At 43.8% G+C, this 17,238-nt stretch overlaps 1 protein-coding gene across 1 annotated transcript in view; it reads left to right on the plus strand.

The window, feature by feature from the left end:
- Positions 1–17,238, plus strand: part of tasp1 (taspase, threonine aspartase, 1) — a 37,536-nt gene that overhangs the window by 8,063 nt on the left and 12,235 nt on the right. Inside the window, exons 2-3 of the mRNA XM_014157885.3 lie at positions 13,293–13,403; positions 16,316–16,423. Of these exons, the coding sequence (XP_014013360.1) occupies positions 13,319–13,403; positions 16,316–16,423 (193 nt within the window). The 5' untranslated portion in view covers positions 13,293–13,318. The remainder of the gene's footprint in view (positions 1–13,292; positions 13,404–16,315; positions 16,424–17,238) is intronic.

A 17,238-nucleotide genomic window follows, 5' to 3' on the forward strand; every position in this document is an offset into this window, starting at 1 on the left:
TGAAAATGATTAAATCCTTCCAATATAAAAAATATATATATATTTAGTTACAAATTGAACTTTAATTAAATGAGTCTACTCTTCACATGGGATGAGTTCACAGAACAAAAGAAAGGGAATATTGAATTGATCCCCAAACGTTTTCGACATCCATCTGTAAAATGATAGTCTAGAAACTAAAGCTTTGGTTGTCTTCCTCTCAGGCTTCCATGTCTTCTCCCTGGACCTCCTCAATGTCCACCTCTTGAACATCAGACTCTGAGGCCTCATCTTCACTGTCACTTTACAACCTTGTTGAGGATGGCACCTTGTCAGGCTCAAAAAGCCTCAGATTTGCCCGGATGGCCACCAATTTTTCAACCCTTGTATTGGTCAGCCTGTTGCGTGCTTTGGTGTGTGTGTGTTCCCAAACAAGGACCAGTTGCGCTCTGAGGTGGCTGATGTTGGTGGGATTTGTAGGATGATGGCGGCAACAGGGGTAAGAGCTTCAGATCTACAAAGTCCCTTCCACCAGGTGGCTGATGAGATATGTTGGCACGACTGCCATATTGCATCTCCATCCCAAAGCCCTTGCTTGGAAGTGTACTTTGCCAGAGCTGTTGCTATCGATAAGGTGTCTGATTCATCATTTTGAACTCGAATAGAAGTAGAGGGACTTTTGTCAGAGGTTGCTTGTTGTGAGCGCTGAGGGAACTTTATGCACTTGGCCAGATGAGTCTGCATCTTTGTTGCATTCTTCACATATGATTTGGCACAGTATTTTCAAATGTACACAGCTTTTCCTTCTACATTAGCTGCAATGAAATGTCTCCACGAATCAGATAGTGCCAGGGGCATTTTCCTGTAAAGATAAGAAAAAAAAAAATACAATTCCATGTACGGATAAATAGTTAAGCAGTTAGATTAAACAACTCCTTTGTAAGATAAATGTTTTAATATGAAACATGTATGGAAACAGGTGAATTAACACTCAGTTAGCATGCTCAGGCAAGCTAAAACCCACATGGTAGCAAAAACTAACTAGCAGAAATTGTTAACCTCCCTGGGCAAGGTGGGACGCTTGCGATTCCAGTGGAATCGCGTGGCGCGAAATACAAATACCTCATAAATGCTATAACTTCAATTTCTCAAACATATGACTATTTTACACCATTTTAAAGACAAGACTCTCGTTAATCTAACCACACTGTCCGATTTCAAAAAGGCTTTACAGCGAAAGCAAAACATTAGATTGTCAGAAGAGTACCCTGCCAAAAATAATCACACAGCCATTTTCAAAGCAAGCCTATATGTCACAAAAACCAAAACCACAGCTAAATGCAGCACTAACCTTTGATGATCTTCATCAGATGACACTCCTAGGACATTATGTTATACAATACATGCATGTTTTGTTCAATCAAGTTCATATTTAAATCAAAAACCAGCTTTTTACATTAGCATGTGATGTTCAGAACTAGCATACCTCCCGCAAACTTCCGGTGAATTTACTTAATTACTCACGATTAACGTTCACAAAATACATAATTATTTTAAGAATTATAGATACAGAACTCCTTTATGCAATCGCGGTGTCAGATTTTCAAATAGCTTTTTGGCAAAAGCACATTTTGCAATATTCTGAGTAGATAGCCCGGCCATCATGGCAAGCTAATTTGACACCCACCAAGTTTGGCCCTCGCCAAACTCAGATTTACTATAAGAAAAATTGGATTACCTTTGCTGTTCTATGTCAGAATGCACTCCCAGGACTTCTACTTCAACAACAAATGTTGTTTTGGTTCGAAATAATCCATACTTATATTGAATAGCTCCGTTTTGTTCATGCGTTCAGGTAACTATCCGAAGGGTGAGCGCATTTCGTGACAAAATATTTCAAAATATTCCATTACTGTACTTAGAAGCATGTCAAACGCTGTTTAAAATCAATTTTTATGCGATTTTTCTCGTAAAATAGCGATAATATTCCGACCGGGCGACGTTGTATTCGTTCAAAGAGAGAAAGAAAAACATGGAGAATTCACATGAACGCGCATCTCCAGTGTCACTGTTCTCAGCCTGACCACTCACAAAATCTCCTGCTGTTTTTCGCCCAGAGACTGGAGAGACGTCATTACACTTTCTGGCGCCTTCTGAGAGCCAATTGAAGCCTTAGAAAATGTCACGTTACAGCAGAGATGCTGTATTTTTGATAGAGATGCCCTAGAAGGAGAACAAATTGTCAGACAGGGCACTTCCTGTATAGAATCTTCTCAGGTTTTGGCCTGCCATATGAATTCTGTTATACTCACAGACACCATTCAAACAGTTTTAGAAACTTTAGAATGTTTTCTATCCAAATATACTAATTATATGCATATTCTCGTTTCTGGGCAAGAGTAGTAACCAGTTTAAATCGGGTACGTTTTTTTATCCGGCCGTGCAAATACTGCCCCCTAGCCCCAACAGGTTAACAAGTTAGAAATGATTTAAACACACTGCTGTAGGCTACTATTTACTAGTTAACAAAAAAATCATGTTATATAAAATATATTCACTATTGTAATCTAAATTTACTTTGGCTCAGACAGTGTAGTAGTGTGGGCTCAACAGCATCTCATTATTGTGCAAGATCTTGAGAATCAGCTGTACATGTGATGGAAGAATACACTGTGCACTGCAGAGGGTTGCAATTCCATTGAATTGGGGATAGTTTAACCAAAATATGCCACAAGACCTAGAATTCCCTCATGTGTATCCCACAAAAAAAGGTTCACTGTTATAAGCTAACGTTTTTTTTAAATTAATTTAAGCAAAATTACAGCAAATTCCCGGGCTTAACTTCCCACGGGAAAATTTCCCGCGGAAAGTTTCCGACCCTTTGCAACCCTATCCATTCCTCTCTGCCAATAAGAGCTAGTTTTTGTGTTCAGACCACTCCCAGACAGGCAAAATTACTGCTTAAGAAACGCATTTTACTTTTGAACATTTTAATTGAAAACAATCACAGTAAGGTACTTAATTGTAACCCAGAAATTATTTAATTGTATTGTTATTGAACTGTAGTAAGCTCACCGCGGGTTTACTACCCTACAGCCGTTCCAAATCGCTCCCTAACCCTGCCCGTTGGCCCTAGTCCTTCTCTTCTGCAGATCTGTAAGGTGTAAGCAATATGGTTTCGGCTTATTTATACCCCTCAGATCTGCAAATATTAAACATCTAGGGCCAAGGGGAGTGGTAGCGAGTGATTTGGGACCAGCTGCTAGAGAACTGTGTGAATGTGCCAGACAACACACAGGAAGAGTGTGTGTGTGTGTGTGTGTGTGTGTGTGTGTGTGTGTGTGTGTGTGTGTGTGTGTGTGTGTGTGTGTGTGTGTGTGTGTGTGTGTGGTGTCAGGGTTTCTGTTAGGAAAATGTGTCGCCGGACAACGTGACCGGGAAGATTTTAATTTACCGGTCCTTTGAGAAATTTACCAGACCCATATGCATTGGGTGTGTAACCCATTAGGGTGTCTACCCACTGCTCAGAATGACAGGAATCCCATTTAGAGGATGGTAATGCACCTCAACAGAACATCTAAAGGATGGTAATGCACCTCAACAGAACATCTAAAGGATGGTAATGCACCTCAACAGAACATTCAGAGGATGGTAATGCATCTCAACAGAACATTTAGAGGATGGTAGTGCATCTCAACAGAACATCTAGAGGATGGTAATGCATCTCAACAGAACATCTAGAGGATGGTAATGCACCTCAACATAACATTTAGATAATGATAATGCATCTTAACAGAACATGCAACTCATGTAATGAAGCAGCCAATAAAACTTAATTTTCAAACATTTGCCAAAATGCAATTTGCAGGAAAACACCATTCTAAACAGCACACCTGGATAAACACCATACTAAACAGCACACCTGGGAAAACACCATTCTAAACAGAAAGCCTGATAGTGGTTCCATATGTGAAAGAGATGGAAAGATCTGTTAGATTCTTAGAAAGAGGGGGAATCTGAAGATGCAACAACTAGGATGGGTTGATATGACTAGGATTGTTCCTTTGGCTTCTGGACAACCATAGAAAGTTATTATGAAAACCAATAGAACTGGATAGAAATGGCATAGTGGTGGGTCTAATAGAACAGGAGAGAAATGACATAGTGGTGGGTCCAGTAGAACAGGAGAGAAATGACATAGTGGTGGGTCTAATAGAACAGGAGAGACATGACATAGTGGTGGGTCCAATAGAACAGGAGAGACATGACATAGTGGTGGGTCCAATAGAACAGGAGAGACATGACATAGTGGTGGGTCCAATAGAACAGGAGAGACATGACATAGTGGTGGGTCCAATAGAACAGGAGAGACATGACATAGTGGTGGGTCCAATAGGGAAGTAAATGGTAACCAATAGAACAGGAGATAAATACATTGTGGTGGGTCCAATAGAACAGGAGAGAAATTACATAGTGGTGGGTCTAATAGAACAGGAGAGAAATGACATAGTGGTGGGTCTAATAGAACAGGAGAGATATGACATAGTGGTGGGTCTAATAGAACAGGAGAGATATGACATAGTGGTGGGTCTAATAGAACAGGAGAGAAATGACATAGTGGTGGGTCTAATAGAACAGGAGAGAAATTACATAGTGGTGGGTCTAATAGAACAGGAGAGAAATGGCATAGTGGTGGGTCTAATAGAACAGGAGAGACATGACATAGTGGTGGGTCTAATAGAACAGGAGAGAAATGGCATAGTGGTGGGTCTAATAGAACAGGAGAGAAATGGCATAGTGGTGGGTCCAATGGGGAAGTAAATGGTAACCAATAGAACAGGAGAGATATGACATAGTGGTGGGTCCAATAGAACAGGAGAGTTATGACATAGTGGTGGGTCTAATAGAACAGGAGAGAAATGACATAGTGGTGGGTCCATTAGAAAAGGAGAGAAATGTAATTGTGGTGGGGCCAATAGGGAAGTAAATGGTAACCAATAGAACAGGAGAGACATGACATAGTGGTGGGTCCAATAGGGAAGTAAATGGTAACCAATAGAACAGGAGAGAAATTACAATATGGTGGGTCCAATAGAACAGGAGAGTTATGACATAGTGGTGGGTCCAATAGAACAGGAGACAAATGACATAGTGGTGGGTCCAATAATGGCATAGTGGTGGGTCCAATAGGGAAGTAAATGGTAACCAATAGAACAGGAGAGACATGACATAGTGGTGGGTCTAATCGAACAGGAGAGAAATGACATAGTTGTGGGTCCTTTAGAACAGGAGAGATATTACATAGTGGTGGGTCCAGTAGAACAGGAGAGAAATGACATAGTGGTGGGTCCAATAATGGCATAGTGGTGGGTCCAATTGGGAAGTAAATGGTAACCATTAGAACAGGAGAGACATGACATAGTGGTCAGTCTAATAGAACAGGAGAGACATGACATAGTGGTGGGTCCAATAGAACAGGAGAGAAATGACATAGTGGTGGGTCCAATAGGGAAGTTAATGGTAACCAATAGAACAGGAGAGAAATGACATAGTGGTGGGTCCAATAGAACAGGAGAGAAATGACATAGTGGTGGGTCCAATAGAACAGGAGAGAAATGACATAGTGGTGGGTCCAATAGAACAGGAGAGAAATGACATAGTGGTGGGTCCAATAGAACAGGAGAGAAATTACAATATGGTGGGTCCAATAGAACAGGAGAGTTATGACATAGTGGTGGGTCCAATAGAACAGGAGACAAATGACATAGTGGTGGGTCCAATAATGGCATAGTGGTGGGTCCAATAGGGAAGTAAATGGTAACCAATAGAACAGGAGAGACATGACATAGTGGTGGGTCTAATCGAACAGGAGAGAAATGACATAGTTGTGGGTCCTTTAGAACAGGAGAGATATTACATAGTGGTGGGTCCAGTAGAACAGGAGAGAAATGACATAGTGGTGGGTCCAATAATGGCATAGTTGTGGGTCCAATTGGGAAGTAAATGGTAACCATTAGAACAGGAGAGACATGACATAGTGGTCAGTCTAATAGAACAGGAGAGACATGACATAGTGGTGGGTCCAATAGAACAGGAGAGAAATGACATAGTGGTGGGTCCAATAGGGAAGTTAATGGTAACCAATAGAACAGGAGAGAAATGACATAGTGGTGGGTCCAATAGAACAGGAGAGAAATGATATAGTGGTGGGTCCAATAGAACAGGAGAGAAATGACATAGTGGTGGGTCCAATAGAACAGGAGAGAAATTACATAGTGGTGGGTCTAATAGAACAGGAGAGAAATGACATAGTGGTGGGTCTAATAGAACAGGAGAGAAATGACATAGTGGTGGGTCCAATAGAACAGGAGAGAAAAGACATAGTGGTGGGTCCAATAGAACAGGAGAGAAATGACATAGTTGTGGGTCTAATAGAACAGGAGAGACATGACATAGTGGTGGGTCTAATAGAACAGGAGAGAAATGACATAGTGGTGGGTCTAATAGAACAGGAGAGAAATGACATAGTGGTGGGTCCAATAGGGAAGTAAATGGTAACCAATAGAACAGGAGAGAAAACATAGTGGTGGGTCCAATAGAACAGGAGAGATATGACATAGTGGTGGGTCCAATAGAACAGAAGAGAAATTACATAGTGGTGGGTCCAATAGAACAGGAGAGACATGACATAGTGGTGGGTCCAATAGAACAGGAGAGACATGACATAGTGGTGGGTCCAATAGAACAGGAGAGACATGACATAGTGGTGGGTCCAAAAGGGAAGTAAATAGAAATACATACACCAAGATTATATAATTACTCCTGTCTATACATAAATACATTAAACTATTTCTAAATTCTTCACGAGCATGACTTGGCCACAGAGGACTTGATGATCGTAAGCATCTTAAAGTAATATCTGTGGATTGTTTCAGATCACAAGCTCGTAGGCCTATCCTTATTTGTGAAGCCCGCTGATTATTGAGTTGCAGCTGTCAGTGAAAAGCATTTGAAAATATGTGTTTTAGATAGTGTCTTGAGTATTTGTTTTGAATGTTGAGACAAGAAGGCGAGGCGTGTGTGGCGAAGATATAGGCTAGTCTCTCTCCAGAATGGCTCAGCTGTCTCCCGCCAATTCTTGTGCATTCATTCTTTCATTGTGTGAATTGTTTGCCTTTTATTTTTTTATCAATTCACCTTTACATATGTCACCAGTAGTGGATGTACCGCTAATCCTCGTCATTTGGTTACGTTAATTCTGTTAATGTATAACATTCACATACCGTTTCTCATTCTCTGAATGGAAACGTTGTTTGTTGAATTCACAACCTGCTACACTTCTTGTGAGAAACAAGTTTTTTTTTTGTTTATTTCTGAATCATATTTTACGAGATTTGTCCATTATTTTCATAGTGTTTTGTTGTGAAGTTCTCCATGTGATCAATGAGCATGGTTCTGGTTTCCTGTCCTGTTAATGTTCATGGAGCGTCGTGCCTGAGCACTCATAGAAGTACCTGGCCTCCTGCGCGGAAATGGACGAAAAGTTTTTGTTTTTTTAACATCCCTTGCTAATGATAATATATATTAAAAATACAGTTCCTCACAGTAAGCGTTTTGAAAAATCCTTCTAACAATCTCCCCCTCGATAATCAACAATCCTTTGTGTGAAAGAGCAATGGATGTTATTGGTCTACTGCTACATTGGCCAATAGCAGGGCTCTCCAACCCTGTTCGATCCTGTAGGTTTTCACTCCAAACCTAATCTAGCACGTGATTCTAATAATTAACTGGATGTTAAGATGAACCAGGTTAGTTACAACTGGGGTTGGAGTTAAAACCTCCAGGAGGGTATCTCTCCAGGAACAGGGTTGGAATTAAAACCTACAGGAGGGTATCTCTCCAGGAACAGGGTTGGTGTTAAAACCTACAGGAGGGTATCTCTCCAGGAACAGGGTTGGAGACCCCTGGTCTATAGGCTATGAGTTCCTTGCGCTCATTTCTGTAGCCACCAATGATCACGGTGTGTCCAAATGGCATTAGTTGACTTTTAACTTGTAGATTTTTATCATTTTATTTCCGATTTTTAGGATTAAACACGTGGCTATTCCCTCCTCCACCCTCTTCCTTTAGTTGGCTATTCCACCCTCTTCCTTTAGTTGGCTATTCCCTCCTCCGCCCTCTTCCTTTAGTTGGCTATTCCCTCCTCCGCCCTCTTCCTTTAGTTGGCTATTCCCTCCTCCTTTAGTTGGCTTTTCCCTCCTCCGCCCCCTTCTTTTAGTTGGCTATTCCCTCCTCCGCCCCCTTCTTTTAGTTGGCTATTCCCTCCTCCGCCCCCTTCTTTTAGTTGGCTATTCCCTCCTCCGCCCCCTTCTTTTAGTTGGCTATTCCCTCCTCCACCCTCTTCCTTTAGTTGGCTATTCCCTCCTCCGCCCTCTTCCTTTAGTTGGCTATTCCCTCCTCCGCCCTCTTCCTTTAGTTGGCTATTCCCTCCTCCGCCCTCTTCCTTTAGTTGGCTATTCCCTCCTCCACCCCTTCTTTTAGTTGGCTATTCCCTCCTCCGCCCCCTTCTTTTAGTTGGCTATTCCCTCCTCCGCCCCCTTCTTTTAGTTGGCTATTCCCTCCTCCGCCCCCTTCTTTTAGTTGGCTATTCCCTCCTCCTCCCTCTTCCTTTAGTTGGCTATTCCCTCCTCCGCCCTCTTCCTTTAGTTGGCTATTCCCTCCTCTGCCCTCTTCCTTTAGTTGGCTATCCACATTGAAAACCCTTTCCTTATGGGGAGCATTAGGCTGTGTTCCAAATGGCACCCTATTAGTTTTATAGATCAGGGCCCTTTAAAACTCTGGTCAAAAGTAGTGCACTATATAGGGAATAGGGTGCCATAGGGCTCTGGTCTAAAGTAGTGCTCTATATAGGGAATAGGGTGCCATAGGGCTCTGGTCTAAAGTAGTGCTCTATATAGGGAATAGGGTGCCATATGGAACCCGGCATAAATGTGTGTACCGGAAACAACACCTGTTTTAAATTTCCCTGAAAACTTGAAAGGCATTCCCACCAAAAGAAACAGAAAAACAATCATTTGAGTTCTGACACAGAGAAAGAGGGAGTTTCTCTCTCTCTCTCTGTCTCTCTCTCTCTGTCTCTCTCTCTCTCTGTCTCTCTCTCTCTCTGTCTCTCTTTCTCTCTCTCTTTCTGTCTCTCTCTCTGTCTGTCTCTCTGTCTCTCTCTCTCTGTCTGTCTCTCTGTCTGTCTGTCTCTGTCTGTCTCTCTCTCTCTGTTTGTCTCTGTCTCTGTCTGTCTCTGTCTCTCTCTGTCTCTGTCTCTCTTTCTCTCTCCTTATACTCCCTTCTTTCTCCATCTTATAGTCTTCATATAGTGGTCTCTATGTTGACCTTTTTATTCCCTTGTTCTGTTGCTGCGGTCGCCACCAGCGTACTTCACATCTCCCTCCGTGGCTGGCTGTCTCACACACACACACACACACACACACACACACACACACACACACACACACACTTAGGTTGTTAATACTATTTCCATGTCTCTCCTGTGGGGCTTTGAGCCTTTCCCTCTCAGAATAATAGTATTCTCCGTTAAATATTTGTGTGCTTGCGTCCGTTTGGTTACTCTGTTATAACATCCATTTCCCTCTGAGACCGTTCGGGCTGTTTACAGTATGGAGGGCAAGGTACCGGGGCCAAAAAAAAAAACAGACAACTTTGAATTTACTTCAGGCACCCGGTTGCCTCGGTAACCGACCTGCACACAGGGTTTTGTTGTTAGTTACCTGATATTTAACGAGACCTAGGGATTTGTGTTTACTGAATCAACAAGTCTGTTTTCTATAGTCTTTATGGGCTTTTTCTTGGGCTGCTGCCAGAACTCTTCAGTAGTGCTGAGCGATTAAGCAAAATGTAGGTTATTTTTCATTTTTTAAGCAAAATGTAGGTAATTTTTTTCATTTTTTTAAGCAACTAATTGACCGATGTTGTTCAATTAATTGATTTCCATTTTGTTCTGTTTTTTTTCTTCTGTGAGCGAAATACACACATTGCACAGTTTCTCTAGAGATAAATCAGATTAAGCCTGAACTGTGCAATGTAGTAGGGAGTTGTAGTTTCCAACAGGCTATATATAGTTATATATAGTTCAGTTCATTAAACGTGGTAATTAATTACAATGACCATAATCCAATCCTCATCTACTTGTCCGGTCTGTGTTTCTTTCCCGCCTGCTACAGAAGAGACAAAAATGCTCGATTGTGAGAGGGATGTAGAGAGCAGCTGTTGCTTTGTGAGGTATATCTATCCTGAAAATACATGATCTAAGTGATTTAATAGTTGGTATTCAGCAGTCATTAAATGATGCCTTATTTACTTTGGAAGAACTACTAAAATAGTGATTTGTTGTCAGACAGCAGCTCTATAGAGATGAGATGATGACTTGGAATGAAATAATAAAGACATCAAAAAGGCCTGAAACAAATGTCTTAAACACAACAACTGGAATATTTTATTAAAGTAATGTGAATAAATGATGGTTAATAAGTGATCAGCAGTAATGGAGAGTCACTACCATCATGGGGACTTTTATTCATTGTTTTATTCTGTGTTGTTAAAGCATTCAACCCAAATAATCAAAACCGAAATCGAAAAAAACGTGTTTTTTCTTTTTTTCTTTTTCTTTCTGTAATCGAACTGAAACCGGACCAACCTCAAAAAGCACTAATCTCTCAGCACTACCTTTTCAGGCTGTTGTCTATAGTCTTTATGGACTTTCTCTTGAGCTGCTGCCAGACCTTTGTGTTTTTGCTTCCAGGAGGTTTTCTTTCCCTGGCTGACTGTCTTGGTTTGACATGGCTCTTTCCCTGGCTGACTGTCTTGGTTTTACATGGCTCTTTCCCTGGCTGACTGTCTTGGTTTGACATGGCTCTTTCCCTGGCTGACTGTCTTGGTTTTACATGGCTCTTTCCCTGGCTGACTGTCTTGGTTTTACATGACTCTTTCCCTGGCTGACTGTCTTGGTTTTATATGGCTCTTTCCCTGGTTGGCTGTCTTGGTTTGACATGGCTCTTTCCCTGGTTGGCTGTCTTGGTTTGACATGGCTCTTTCCCTGGCTGACTGTCTTGGTTTGACATGGCTCTTTCCCTGGTTGGCTGTCTTGGTTTGACATGGCTCTTTCCCTGGCTGACTGTCTTGGTTTGACATGGCTCTTTCCCTGGTTGGCTGTCTTGGTTTGACATGGCTCTTTCCCTGGTTGGCTGTCTTGGTTTGACATGGCTCTTTCCCTGGCTGACTGTCTTGGTTTGACATGGCTCTTTCCCTGGTTGGCTGTCTTGGTTTGACATGGCTCTTTCCCTGGCTGACTGTCTTGGTTTTACATGGCTCTTTTCCTGGCTGGCTGTCTTGGTTTTACATGGCTCTTTCCCTGGTTTGCTGTCTTGGTTTTACATGGCTCTTTCCCTGGTTTGCTGTCTTGGTTTTACATGGCTCTTTCCCTGGATGGCTGTCTTGTTTTGTTTTAATGTTTTTACATTGATGTCGTTCTGTCCTTTAGCTGTTCTTGTCTATTAATGTTCTGTATTATGTCATGTTTCATGTGGACCCCAGGAAGAGTAGCTACTGCTTTCGCAACGGGGACCCTAATAAAAACTGCTTTGCGCTCTGAAGCGGGGACACTTGTGATTGTCCAGCATAGCATGTGCATGCCATGAAGAAAGTGAGAGCCCGCTTGTGCATGTAGAGAGTGAATGAACGGAGTATAGCGCATCTCATTGGAGGAGGTTTCCACAAGTCAATTTTTTTGTCGTATTAATGGGGTGTCAGAGTACATTTACATGCGTTCTAATAATTTGATAATGAACTGATTATGGCAGTAGGCAGATTATGCAATAGTCGTATAAACACCTTACTCTGCTTATCTTAATGTCATAATTGAAGTGAGCTTACGCCGAATAAAACACCAGTTTTACATTTTTTCCTGACCATTCTTTCGTATTATTAGGACATGTAAATAGCTTAGTCGGTGTTCCAGCGTTTGGTATTTGATCGGTGTGTGTGTGTGTGTGCATCGGGTTGCCTCCATCTTTTTAATGTGAGTGAAGTGAGTTTGGGAGAAAAAAAACGGAACGTTTTCATCTTAGAAATTGTTTTCACGTACAAACTTTCTATGTCGCAACTCAGAATCAAAAAGTATTTTTGCAAAAAAATAACGGTGGTCGCTGTGGTAGAACGTTTGCATTTATCAAAAGTCCCATCAGGCAGCCTGATTTCAGATGTGTCCATGTAAACAGGATTATTGGGGAAGTCGTTTCTTTTTGCAAAGCATGTTTAAACGTTTAAATCAAGCTATATTGTATTCATCTGACTATCCACAATAATCACATTGTGTGCATGGAACCGCATTCACTGAAAGGAGAAAATCGCAGCCTCTTGCAATATGGATATTGCACATGCCAATATTGCAACTTAGATGTGAAATTGATTACTCGTGTAGCCCTGACTGGCATGCGTCTCTGTCCCCTGCGGCTGTAGGATGTGTTCTGACTGACTCTGACTGACTCATCTGTTCTCCTGCCAGTGTGGATGTGTTTATACACTTGAGTTTGCAAAACATTAAGAACACTTAAGAATGTTCTTTCCATGAGACTGACCAGGTGAATCCAGGTGAAAGCTATGATCCCTTATCGATGTCACCTGTTAAATCCACTTCAATCAGTGTGGGAGGCGACGGGTTAAAGAAGGATATTTAAGCCTTGAGACAATTGAGATGTGGATTGTCTATGTGTGCTATTCATAGGGTGAATGGCCAAGGCAAAGGATTTAAGTGCCATTGAGCGCGGTATGGTAGTAGGTGCCAGGCGCACCGGTTTGTGTGAAGAACTGCAAAGCTGCTGGGTTTTAGACGCTCAACTCTTTACCGTGTTTATCAAGAACGGTCCACCCAACCAAAGGACATCCAGCCAACAGGACACAACTGTGGGAAGCATTGGAGTCAACATGGGCCAACATTCCTGTGGAACGCGTTCGACACCTTGTAGAGTCCATACCCCAACGAATTGAGGCTGTTCTGATGGTAAAAGAGAGGAAGTAACTCAATATTCGGAAGGTGTTCTTAATGTTTTGTCCACTCAGTGAATGTTGAGATGTGTTGATCCTGATAAACAGAAACCCAATATGACCAACAGTGTATATAAAGAGTTCATAACCCATACATAACCCATACATAACCCATACATTGATAAGCATCTCCCCCCTGTCTTCCCATGTGTGTGTGTGTGTGTGTGTGTGTGTGTGTGTGTGTGTGTGTGTGTACGTAGGTTGTGGGGAACATCTAATACGAACCATGCTAGCACGGGAGTGTTCTTCTGCCATGCAGTGTGAAGATGCTCACCAGGCGCTGCTGGAGGCTATGCAGAACAAGTTCATCAGTAAGTAACACATGTGTACACACACATACTGTCAGTTTCAGCCAAGCATCTGTGCACGGAGAGACACGTTTCAGTTTAGCACGGAGGAGGTCATGACAAAAACTGAAGTGAAAAAGCATTAATTGGCTAACAACTGGAAACGGTGACGACAAGAGATCCAAGCTGACCGCTTCTTGGTGAATATATGACTTACATCTGTTCAGTCTTGCTAACGGCCCAGAGATTCATATTCGACAGACAGCTGTCGTTATTTTCATGGCCACGTCAATATTTTGTTGACAGTTAATTTTGAAGATGGTGTTGGGCTATTTCTGTATTTTCAGAAGTGGTCAGTGTTGAATAAGCCTTGTTAATTTTGTTGGGCTCTCTGTTTCTCTCTCTCTCTTTCTGGGTCTATGAGAGGAAGTGACCTTTAGAGTTGAACACAGAGGAGAGAACAGGGCGAGAAAATGTGGAATCATTTGGTGGTTTTGGTCTGGTCTTCTTCCTTTTTAGAAGTCTGTCTCAGTCCGATCGTTCCGAGACATCTCTGAAACACTACAATTGCGCCCCATATGGCACCCTATTGCCTATTTTAGGATACTACTTATGACCAAGACCCACGGGGCTCTAACCACCGGGGCCCACGGGGCTCTAACCACCGGGGCCCACGGGGCTCTAACCACCAGGGCCCACGGGGTTCTAACCACCAGGGCCCACGGGGCTCTAACCACCAGGGCCCACGGGGCTCTAACCACCAGGGCCCACGGGGCTCTAACCACCAGGGCCCACGGGGCTCTAACCACCAGGGCCCTCGGGGCTCTAACCACCAGGGCCCGCGGGGCTCTAACCACCAGGGCCCGCGGGGCTCTAACCACCAGGGCCCGCGGGGCTCTAACCACCAGGGCCCACGGAGCTCTAACCAGGGCCCACGGGGCTCTAACCAGGGCCCACGGAACTCTAACCACCAGGGCCCATAGGGTAAAGAATAGTGCCCTAGACAGTTGGAAGAGCGATGATCTAGACTGTCCTGTTGTTGTCTCTGAAGTCTCTCATTAAACCTAACACAGCTCTATAAACCCTTAGGCACAGACAGACACGCACAGTCTTTCCTTCGTGATGAGAGATGATGAGTCTTTGATGTGGCCAGACAACCCTCACTCAGCTTACACAACCCATTTAATTGAAGCTCTCTAAATAGAATATCTGGACTGATTCGCATACTTTTTTTTCTTCTTTGTCTATCTCTTTATTGCGCCGTAACTCGGTATACTGGAGGGTTGGAGCGTAACTCAGTAGCCTGGAGGGTTGGAGCGTAACTCAGTAGCCTGGAGGGTTGGAGCGTAACTCAGTAGCCTGGAGGGTTGGAGCGTAACTCAGTAGCCTGGAGGGTTGGAGCGTAACTCGGTAGCCTGGAGGGTTGGAGCGTAACTCGGTAGCCTGGAGGGTAGGAGCGTAACTCGGTAGCCTGGAGGGTTGGAGCGTAACTCGGTAGCCAGGAGGGTAGGAGCGTAACTCGGTAGCCTGGAGGGTAGGAGGGTAACTCGGTAGCCTGGAGGGTAGGAGGGTAACTCGGTAGCCTGGAGGGTAGGAGGGTAACTCGGTAGCCTGGAGGGTAGTAGCGTAACTCAGTAGCCTGGATGGTAGTAGCGTAACTCAGTAGCCTGGAGGGTTGGAGCGTAACAGTAGCCTGGAGGGTTGGAGCGTAACTCGGTAGCCTGGAGGGTTGGAGCGTAACTCGGTAGCCAGGAGGGTTGGAGCGTAACTCGGTAGCCAGGAGGGTAGGAGGGTAACTCGGTAGCCTGGAGGGTAACTCGGTAGCCTGGAGGGTAGGAGGGTAACTCAGTAGCCTGGAGGGTAGAAGGGTAACTCAGTAGCCTGGAGGGTTGGAGCGTAACTCAGTAGCCCGGAGGGTTGGAGCGTAACTCAGTAGCCCGGAGGGTTGGAGCGTAACTCAGTAGCTGGAGGGTAGGAGGGTAACGCGGTAGCCCGGAGGGTAGGAGGGTAGCCCGGAGGGTAGGAGGGTAACGCGGTAGCCCTGAGAGTAGGAGCGTTGGGCCAGTGACCTGAAAGGTTGCTGGATCAAATCCCTGAGCTGACAAGGTAAAAATGTGTCGTTCTGCCCCTGAGCAAGGCAGTTAACCCACTGTTCCCCGGGCCCTGAACAAGGCAGTTAACCCACTGTTCCCCGGGCCCTGAACAAGGCAGTTAACCCACTGTTCCCCGGGCACCGAGAACATGGATGTCGATTAAGGCAGCCCCCCCCCCCCCCCCCTCACCTCTCTGAATCAGAGGGGTTGGGTTAAATCCAGAAGACACATTTCAGTTGAATACATGTAGTTGGACAACTGACTAGCTATCCCCCTTTCCCTTTTTTAGCATATGTGGTGGATTTGATTCAAACAGAGGGTCTGTCTGCCTATATATGGACAAATACGTGTAAAGATTTCAACCAATCGCTTGGTCGAAGGAACAGGGCGACTCTCGGTCGACCAATTCCATTTTTTTAGTCGGGGACAGCCCTAACACACACACAGAATAATTGCTAGCAGTTGTTTAGTTTGTCCCAGACCGGGTAGAGGAATATTATGGGAAATTCCGACCATTTAATTCCTGATAGATATTAGACTCTCAGCTCAGTTGAATTCCTCCTATAAGGAAAGATGGGTAACCTTCATAACATGTTCATCACCCACTCATAAGCAGTGTGTAAGCATTTCATAATAGTATGAATGTATTATGAAGCCTTTATGTAGATAATAAAATGTTACCAAACAATGAAATGAGTCATTTTTATATTGGTTATGTAGACTTAAAACATTCCCCCTCTACCCTGTCTCCTCCAGGCTCCCCTGTTCCTTTCCATTGAGGACTGGGTTAGGGTATGTAAACGGAATGGTAACACCCCCCCCCCCGAATCCTGTCTCCTCCAGGTTCCCCGTTCCTGGCCAGTGAGGACTGTGTCCTTGGAGGGGTCATTGTCCTGAGGTGCTGCAGGTATTCCGACGCCCAACCCTCTGCTGATATCCAGGCTATACTGGGTAAGAGTTTATAACCCAACCCTCTCCTGACTTCCAGGCTATACTGGGTAAGAGTTTATAACCCAACCCTCTGCTGATATCCAGGCTATACTGGGTAAGAGTTTATAATCCAACCCTCTCCTGACATCCAGGCTATACTGGGTAAGAGTTTATAACCCAAACCTCTGCTGACATCCAGGCTATACTGGGTAAGAGTTTATAACCCAACCCTCTCCTGACTTCCAGGCTATACTGGGTAAGAGTTTATAACCCAACCCTCTCCTGACATCCAGGCTATACTGGGTAAGAGTTTATAACCCAACCCTCTCCTGACTTCCAAGCTATACTGGGTAAGAGTTTATAACCCAACCCTCTCCTGACATCTAGGCTATACTGGGTAAGAGTTTATAACCCAAACCTCTGCTGACATCCAGGCTATACTGGGTAAGAGTTTATAACCCAACCCTCTCCTGACATCCAGGCTATACTGGGTAAGAGTTTATAACCCAAACCTCTGCTGACATCCAGGCTATACTGGGTAAGAGTTTATAACCCAACCCTCTCCTGACATCCAGGCTATACTGGGTAAGAGTTTATAACCCAACCCTCTCCTGACATCCAGGCTATACTGGGTAAGAGTTTATAACCCAAACCTCTGCTGACATCCAGGCTATACTGGGTAAGAGTTTATAACCCAACCCTCTCCTGACATCCAGGCTATACTGGGTAAGAGTTTATAACCCAAACACTCTCCTGACATCTAGGCTATACTGGGTAAGAGTTTATAACCCAACCCTCTCCTGACTTCCAGGCTATACTGGGTAAGAGTTTATAAC

Source organism: Salmo salar, chromosome 19 (genome assembly GCF_965601325.2).
Source record: "Salmo salar chromosome 19, fSalSal1, whole genome shotgun sequence".
NCBI lineage: Eukaryota > Metazoa > Chordata > Actinopteri > Salmoniformes > Salmonidae > Salmo > Salmo salar.